The 9583-nt window shown below is 33.5% G+C and overlaps 1 protein-coding gene across 1 annotated transcript; it reads left to right on the top strand.

The window, feature by feature from the left end:
• Positions 1 to 286: 286 nt before the first annotated feature.
• Positions 287 to 5961, top strand: QRT2 (Pectin lyase-like superfamily protein). Its single transcript, XM_039043375.2, has 9 exons — positions 287 to 618; positions 713 to 841; positions 2642 to 2809; positions 2911 to 2931; positions 3422 to 3629; positions 3740 to 3821; positions 3921 to 4029; positions 5228 to 5344; positions 5436 to 5961. The coding sequence occupies exons 1-9, from the start codon at positions 316 to 318 to the stop codon at positions 5673 to 5675; spliced, it is 1377 nt and encodes a 458-aa protein (XP_038899303.1). The 5' UTR covers positions 287 to 315; the 3' UTR covers positions 5676 to 5961.
• The last annotated feature ends 3622 nt before the right edge of the window (positions 5962 to 9583 follow it).

Raw genomic sequence — 9583 nt, forward strand, 5'->3', positions numbered from 1 at the left:
AACCCAAAAGTCGGCTACCGGCCAACTCATTCTTGCATCTCAATCTCTTGCTTTTCAATCCAAAACTCTCACACTCATGTTTTTGCAGCCAAAAAGAAAAAAGAAAAAAAAAAAAAAAAAAATCCTCTCTCTTTAAAAATTTCCAAGCAAACTTCCATTCATTTCCTATAAAGAACCCCACAAATCTTAAAGTACATTTCATGTTTTTGATTTGATTCAGTTGGTCACCCACAATTCCATCAAAACTTTCCCTACTTTCTTCCCTTCCCCCCCCCCCCCCCCTCAAACTCCTTTCCCCTTTTATAACTGCACGATATGATGTGCTGCCAATTATTCAGTCATCGTTGTTGTCTTCTTCTTCTTTCCTTTCTAATTACCATGGCCATCTCCGAGTTTTTCTCAACATGTTCTGGCTCGTATGCTGACATTGATCCTCCGCCGTCAATTAGCAGTGGTGACAAAGAAGATCATGATCAACATTATTACGAGTACTCCTCTGAATTCTCAAGCATGTTGAGGACGAGGTTAGAGAAGATGGCACCGTCGCCTGTAGCGTCGTCCGAAATATTCAACGTCGATGATTATGGAGCAATGGGTGACGGAGAAGACGATAGCGAGGTGGGTTTTTTATTTTATTTTTATAGAATATAGCACTATAATTGTGAAATAATGAGTTTGGGAGCTGAAATGTTTTGTGTTTTAATTATTTCAGGCGTTTAAAGAAGCTTGGAAGGACGCTTGTTCTTCTACAAATGCCATTTTTTTGGTTCCATGTGACAGAATTTATCATCTTAAGCCAATCACCTTCTCTGGTCCTTGTAACTCTCCTCTTCTATTTAAGGTATATGTTTTACAAAATCATCTCACTATATTTTTTAAATATTCAATAAAAAAAACACATTTTTCATTTTTGGACAAAAGCTTATTTTATATTTTGTTATGACTTTGTAATAATTTTGTAACGTATAGATTATAACCGTTAATATATATACACACTCATAAGTATAACGATCAAATTATTACCAAATGAGACATTTAATCTTAATCAAAAGTATAATGACCAAACTGTTGCAAACTAAACTCAATTATATTATTTTTAGATTTTTTAACCATTTTATTAAAAAAGATATTATTATTATTGAATAAATATTGATAGACTTGATTTGGATTATGTTGTCTAGTGACGTGTATTGATTTTGTAAGTTTAATTGAAAAAAGTATGATTTAAAATATGAATGTTTTACTAAAAAAAATATATATTTTTTTAATCTTTTTACTATGGTAGGTAGAAAGTTCTATTTTACTTTCTTACGTGGGTTATTTGAATTGATCAAATTATGTATATTGCATTAAATAAATAATAATTCTGTTTCACTCATATTTCTATGGTCTAAAAAGTAGTTGTTGTGGAGGAAATATTTTTTTCCATATGGTAAATTTATATAAATTGCAATCTTTTATTAGTAATAAGTCGTCATAAATTCCTTTTGTATTTATTTCATTTAGTTAACGGTTTTCATTTCCTCTTCTTCACAACGTTACATTTTTCAACTCTTCCATTTTTTATTTGTTTTTTTCTTCCCCTTTTTCACTTTTCTTGTTGTTTAGTGGTTTAAGGATGTCTCTCCTTTCACATTTTAATAACGTTAAAAAAAAAAAAAAAAAAAAAAAAATCAATGTGGGTATTTATTTTTTTTAAAAAAAAAAAATCGATAAATTATTACTTAAAATTTAGGATGTAGGGAGCTTATAGGATTCGAGGGTGTTGAGGAATCTACATTTAAAAACTCTCCCATTCCAATTTGTTTCGAGAACCATATGTTATCTAGTATGGTATCAGTGCTTATCAAGTCCAAATAGACATTTGGTCTAAAAAATATATCTGATCTCAGAAAAGTAAACTCAAAGAGGCACTATCTTCAGGAATAGATGGATCATTCTTCTTATTGTCAAAATGGTTTTGAGATGAAATCTCATGTTATCTAATACATGATTGAGTAATTTTTATTTAAAGTTTGTTCATTTTTAAAAAAGGTGGCTTTTTATCTCCTCTAGAAATAAGATTTAAGAAGAAAAAAGGAAAAAGAAAAACTCATCCCATTGCTTCTCCATTTTGTTACGGTATGTCAAGGGGTTCATGCGTATTTTCGTTCGTATATTATTGCAATTATTTTGGAAAGTGAGATACTTTGGTGAACATTTATTGGAAATGGTATAGTTATGCAAATTCCTATATTTTAAAATGAAAAGTTAAACATCTTTTCTCAACCAAAAAAAAAAAAAAAAAAGTTAACATCGACATAAAATGTAGATATTTTCTTTTATATATAACTCAAGAATTTATTTTAATTATTGAAAATCAATAATATGTTATTTCTTTGACAATACTATGCTGAGTTCAATTATAATAATATTATTTTCTCTAATAATTTAAGAAAAAATTTCAAAAATCAAAAAATAAGAAAAACTATTTACTCAATAATAAAATTTCAATTTTCTTTAATAGAGGATGTTGTGTCTATAGTTTTTTTTTTTTTTTTTTTTTTTTTTCTATTTCTGTAAATGCTTTGACATTTTTTTTATTGGTAAAAATTTCCTTATAATTTTTATTTAATTCTATTCTTTTTTTCCAACATGGAAGATCGAAGGGACAATAAAGGCATCCCCACATATATCAGATTATGAGAAAGACAGAAGGCATTGGATTATTTTTCAAAATATATCAAATTTTAGAGTGGAAGGTAAAGGCATCATTAATGGAAATGGAAGAAAATGGTGGTCAAATTCATGCAAAGTCAATAAAACTCTGGTGAGTTAAAATTTTTAATTCAATTCATTTTTTTATTAATATAATCATAACTTATTTTGTGTATTAAATGATTTCTTTTCCCCTTTTTCTTGTTTTTTCAGCCTTGCAAGGAAGCTCCAACAGTAAGTTCATTTTCATATCCATATGAGTAAAAGTTATTAATCATTTACCATTGCCAAATTGGGTAATTGGGTTGGGATTAACTTGTTTAAAAATTAAATGGATAAAGTTTAACTAAAGAAATTAATATTATTATTGTATCTATTGAAATCATTAAACAGGATTATGTGGTTTTGAAACTTTGAGAGAAATAAGAACATCTTTAAATAGGTCATTTTGCTAAAATACATCATAAAAGAAACAGAAAAAACACTTTTAAGAAATTAGTTGTTTTACATGATCATTTTAGTTCTGAAAAAAAAGAAAAAATCATCTCCAAAATAGTTTCAAGAGATCCTATCAAATATCAAGGGCTTATTTGAAATGATTTTCAAGTGTTTAAAACAAAAATGTTTTAAAGTATTTAGAAATTCGTTTCAAATGGACTCAAAATTTAGTTTTTGTTTCCTCATACTTTCATTAACTTTGAAATTAATCTCTCTCTCTATTCAGGCTGTTACATTCTATGAATGTACCAATCTAAGGGTGGAAGGGATAAGGTTCAGAAATGCACAAAGGATGCATCTTTCTTTTCAGAAATGCAACAATGTCAAAGCTCTAAATCTCTGGATATATGCACCAGGAAACAGCCCCAACACTGATGGCATCCATGTCACAGGCACCCAATCAATTGTCATAAAAAACTGTCTTATAATGACTGGTATTCCTATTCCCAAACCTTCAAATAAATACACTATATATAACTAAAACGAGAACTTGTTTTTTAATTTTATGATAGTTCTGAAATATGTCTATGGTATTCTTTTGGAGGTGATGACTGCATTTCGATCGTAAGTGGGTCGAAAAATGTCCGAGCAAAGGGCATCACTTGTGGACCAGGTCATGGAATCAGGTACCAACAACAAAGCTCCAAAACTTAGCTAATTTCATTCAATGGGGTTCGTATTATTGATTGTGTGTGTGTTTTTTCTTTTCCTGATTTATTTTGCAGTATTGGAAGCTTGGGAGCTGGAAAATCAGAAGCGGAGGTTTCTAATGTGGTGGTTGATACAGCAAAGTTTTCAGGAACATCAAATGGAGTGAGAATTAAAACTTGGCAGGTAAAAGGATTGCTCTAAATTTTCCGTGTAGCTCAAAGAAAACTTGTTTAGAACAGTAAAGATCACTTGTTTTGACTTGAAAATTGAAGGTATTTCACTTTGTTAAGACTCAAAAATCAGAAAATGAAAGAAGTTTACTGGATGCAAAAGCAACAGTGTTTGTGCCTGCTGATTTTGACACCAGAACTTGACCTGCACATTACTTAATCCTCTACTTTTTGACCAACTAAATACCTGTAGAAGTTTAGGTATCATGTGCTTTTCAAACCTACCAAACAATTAACATTTTTTTCACAAGTCAATGACCTTCAGGAGGGAAGGGGGAAGTTTGGTCTGTTTTCTCCCCTGCCAGTCAGCTAAGAATTTGACATTGAAAAATCCACAATAGATTAGCCTAGTTGTCAATAATAATCATAGGGTATAATTTATAAAAATAAAAGAAAATGGAGAGAATGGATACAATTCATGGTGATCAACAAGCTAATATCCTATGAATTTTCTTGGGACCAAATGTTGTAGGGTAGATAGGTGTGTCGTTGAGGTGTACACAAACTGACCAAATTGCTCACAAATATCAAGAACAAAAAAAAAGTATTGAAAAGTTTTCAAACTTAGTGGACCGGTAAAATTAATATATAATGGAAGCTTCTGCTCAAAAGCAAGATAAACAGCAAAAAATCCAATGGGCCATGCCTTGTCATTCTTTCTTTAATTTTCTTTATACTTAAAGAATTGGCATGGCATATTTCGAGTTTTTTGACAGTTTGGAGAAGAGAAAGGTTTCATTCCATCTTTTTCTCTTCCATTGTTTACAAAAATTTGGAAAATTATTTAGTATAAGTCTTGTTTTGTTGGTTTCTTAACTTCCAGGTTCAATTTTGGTCTACAAAATTTGAGCAAAAATTGCTTTCGTCTTACATTTGAAATCAAATGAAACGGGTTTGATATTAAATACCAAAACTGAGAACTTAAGATTTATGAAAGCTTTTACAAATTTATGACTATTCATAAAAGTTCAAGACCTAAAACTAGAAGAGTAAAAGCAGAGAGCCCAATGTGGAAGTTTTACCAACCAAAAGAAAATTTCAGCATTTCCCTTTTAGAAACACACAACCTAACAGCTAGATTTAATGTTCTGATTTGACTTAAATTACTTCATCAAATATTTCTTTAGTTCTAACCCAACATTGGTCTACAGGGAGGAAAAGGGTATGCACAAAACATAATATTCCAGAATATTGTGATGGACAATGTGACCAACCCAATAATCATAGATCAAAACTACTGTGACCAGAAAGAACCATGCACACAACAGGTAAACACTTCAAAAACCGAATTCAGGACAAATCAAAAGTTTCAATATATACAAAATTTTTGTCCTAAGCATTTTATCAAACACATTACAGGCAGACGCAGTACAAGTGAGTAATGTAATGTACCAGAATATCAGAGGCACAAGCGCTTCAGAAGTGGCTGTGAAATTCGATTGCAGCAAAAGCTTCCCATGTCAGGGAATTCTTCTACAAGACATCAATCTGGTTCGCAAAGGAAAAAATGACGACAAATCGACCCAAGCTGAAGCTTCCTGTAAAAATGTCAAGTTGAAGAACAGAGGAAGGGTTTCTCCACAGTGCGCTGGACGATGAAGATGAAGATGAAGAAGAAGAAGAAGAAATGGCGGATCCAGTTTTCGCAAATGCTTGATCGGGTCACTGTGAATTCAAATAATTTATACTTTTCGTAGGCATTTGGATTAGTGGTTCGTTCTATTCAATTTAGATTTTTTCCCCGTTATTTGGGATGAACATGTAAAATAGGGGTTATTGTTTGGGGTTACCATTATGACTGATTATAGTATTAATTAAAAGAAGTCATAGGTTGGTTGTATCAAGGGCTCGTTGCAATATGGGCAAAATAAGTTTATAATATTAAGCTTGTAGTCTAAATCTTTTAATTTTGTAAAAAAGCAAAAAATAAGTCCAACTCACAATTTAATAATGAAAGTATTAAAAAAAATGCACAAACACAGTTGAATTAAAATGATACACTTAGATTTTTTTTAAAAAAAAAAAAAACTTGAACTTCCTCTTCTTCGAAAGCAGTAGACCCCTCTCCCCTCCCCCAACATCTCTCTTCAACTCCACACGATATGTCGCCAACCACCGCCACCTCCCTGACGCTTACCTCCGTCGATCGCTGCACGTTCGGTCAGCGATCTTCGGTTGTCTATCGCCGATTTTCTCTTTCTCTATCTATCTTTCTTTCCCCTAACATCTCTCTTTCACTAATTCCGCACCATTTGTTGCTAACCTCCGCTTACCCTACCCTTCGTCGACCACTAGACGTCCGGCCGCTGATTGTCAATTGCCACTTTTCTCTCTATAAATTAATTATTTAGGGATTTATGTAATAAAAAATAATTAGAAATTCATAATTACTAAACCAAAAAATTATTTATTGATTGCATATTTGCCATATTTTCAAAGTTTGAAAAGTTTAAGTAATAATTACTAAACCCTAAATTTAATTTGCTACCCAATACAATTTTCCTTGTATTAATTAATAATAAATAAATAAAGTTGTTTCTTTTTTTCTCTATGCGGAAGGGTTTAAGGATAATAATTAAGTGTATCATGACATTTTAAAAAAATTGTAAATATAACAAAATCTATTAGGAAAATTTGTACAGATGACCCATTTTTTAGGCCCAAAATGTCAATGACCCTCTGCTGACATCATCACCATACCAGATTATGTAAATGCCCTTACTTCTTTTTCTTCTTACCCTTTTACTGAAAACCAACCAAAACTAAAAACTTTTCAAAGGTAACGGCTTCGTATCGCTCATAAGTTCCGAACGGTCTCGTTGTGTTTGAAATCCATCATTTGGGCTTGCAAAATCTTCCACTTCCACCGAAAAATCGAATCTGATCGGTAAGTCCGATTATGTCCTAAACTAATCGGTAATGGGGAAAGGGTGGGTCATTCTAGGGTTTACAAATACTATGAGCCTATGATTTTTTTTTTCTTTTGGTTTTCGATGTGTTCTGAGGTTGAAGACGAGTAAAAAGAGAGAATATGAACGAGATAAGTGAGAGTGAAATCGGCGAGAGCGATGCTAGAGAGAGCGACATTAGAAAGGATGGATCAATTTGGGGTTTAGAAATACTGTGAACTTATGGTTTTTTTGTTTGTTTTTTTAGTTTTCGATGTGTTCTGAGGTTGAAGACGAGTAAAAAGAGAGAATGTGAGCGAGATAAGTGAGAGTGAAATGGGCCAGAATGATACTAGAAAGAACGATACTAGAGAGAACAACACCAGAGAGAGCGATACCAGAGAAAGTGACACCAGAGAGAGAGCGATACCAGAGAAAGCGACACTAGAGAGAGCGATACTAGAGAGAGCGACACTAACGAGACAATGTCTAGTGAGAGTGGTTCTAGCGAGACTTAAATAGAATGTTGTGTTTATAATTTTTTTTCTGAAGGAATTACTGATTGAATCTTTATTTCATGCAGAAGTGATTTAAGATGTCAACATGTTTCAGAATATCTGTAGTTGAGTGATTACCCAGTCAAATAACGAGTTTGGCCCACATTGCTAATGCGAACAAGACTGTGAAGGAGAAGCTTACCCCATGACAGTTAGAGATGTTCAAGAGAACAGTTTTTAGGCGATTTGTAGACATTGACATGGTATTCAACATCCCAATTATCCACCATATATTATTGAGAGAAGTGAAGAGCACGAGAACTGACTCAATGAGATTCTCTGTTGGCAAAAAGGTCGTCAGGTTTTCGAAGGATAATTTTTTTATTGATGACTGGTTTGTGGCAATCCCCAACGCGAGTTGATCATAATGAGGAGTCCTCATATGAAATTGCAATCAAGTATTTTGGTAATCGAGTGACAAAGGACACATTACATTTCAGTCTACTATAAGAAAGATACAAGGAGTTGGAGTTCGAAAATGATGAGGATGTTGTGAAGATCACCCTAGTGTACTACATGGAGGTTGTAATGATGGGAAAGAACAAACAGAAAAGTGCAGTGGAACTTAAACAATTTAAGGATGTTCAGAACATAAAGTATTATAATAGTCTAGATTGGGGTACCATTATTTGGGAGAGGACATTCGATGCTCTAAAGACTGCGTTGAATGATAAGATTAGTTTATACAAGACGAAGGTGAAAGAAAATAAAAATTATGTCATGAAGTACTCTTTGTGTGGATTTCCATAAGCGTTCCAGGTAAATTTTCTTAACATAATAATGGTGTTGTTTGATTTAACATTATTATTGTTCTTAATATATGTTAAATCTTATTTAGATATGGACGTACGAGATCCTAGTAGCATCGATAGTTGGGAACATTGTTGAGCAAAGGAGCAAGGTGGCTTTACCTCGTATATTACGATTGTCATGCTCCCACTCAGTGTCCTTCAAAGTACTCAAGAGAGATATATTCGAGTCTAACAATGTAAGTGTATTTTATGCATAATATGTTTATTTGGTTGTTAAATTGATAGTAACCATTTTACTGGGATGTTAATGCAGACTAAGGTTAAAGAGGGTCTTGTCATGACCGACGCTGAGAAGGAGTTTTGGGATACCCTAGTGGACAGACAACCTATATTCAATCTAGGTTCCAATGATGATAGTGCTGAAAGTGACAGTAGGTCGAGTAGTGGAAGCAGTTCTAAAAACGACTGTGATGATCATCTTGGAGGTAACAATGATGAACATGAGCATGTCGAGCACAAGGATTTTGAATGTGGAAGGGTGGAGGGAAGGACATACACACCTAGTGATGATATGTTCCATGATGTGGTGGGGGACGTACGCGATGAGGATGAGTTAAACCCACCTGATGACCATTCTGCAGACTCCCATAGAGAGTGATCTACGGATGAGGAGTGTCCTGAGTGTGCTAGCTGCAGGGAGAGAGGCAATCCCAACGATTCTGTTTATTCGTACCTACTGAGCATTGATAGCTTATTATTGAGGTTCGATAGTCGTATATCAAGTTTAGATAGTTGTGTATCAAAGATCGAGGAAAATATGACAGACATGAAAGCACAATTATCGGCCATCCAGTCACTTTTATGATCTATGTGCAAGGTTTACATTTACTATTGTTGCTTCATATTTAGTTTTTACATATTTGTGAACTCATCATTTTATGTTTACTAATTAAAGAGTTCCATGGTGATTGAGGAGATGACAAGGTCACCCATCCATACAGGTGATGATGCCAAATTGTCGCTCATCCCACCTATTGATCTCGATACAACTGATGCGACTGCCTCTCATACTCCCATCCCCCTCTAGAGCCTCCAAATACCACCACTACACCTAATCCCATACCCTATCTAGAGCCTGATACCACATCATTACCCATCGATGTCTAACTATAGAGACCGACATCCCACATACACAACCTGACGTGTCTGCCTCACCCTCTAACATCCCACATCCAGAGGCTGACACGTTTGACTTACTCACTATGTCACATACAGAGGCCGACACTTCTAATGTTGTTACGACAACGCAA

Source organism: Benincasa hispida, chromosome 9 (assembly GCF_027475165.1).
Source record: "Benincasa hispida cultivar pf3 chromosome 9, pf3_genome.v1.1, whole genome shotgun sequence".
Lineage (NCBI taxonomy): Eukaryota > Viridiplantae > Streptophyta > Magnoliopsida > Cucurbitales > Cucurbitaceae > Benincasa > Benincasa hispida.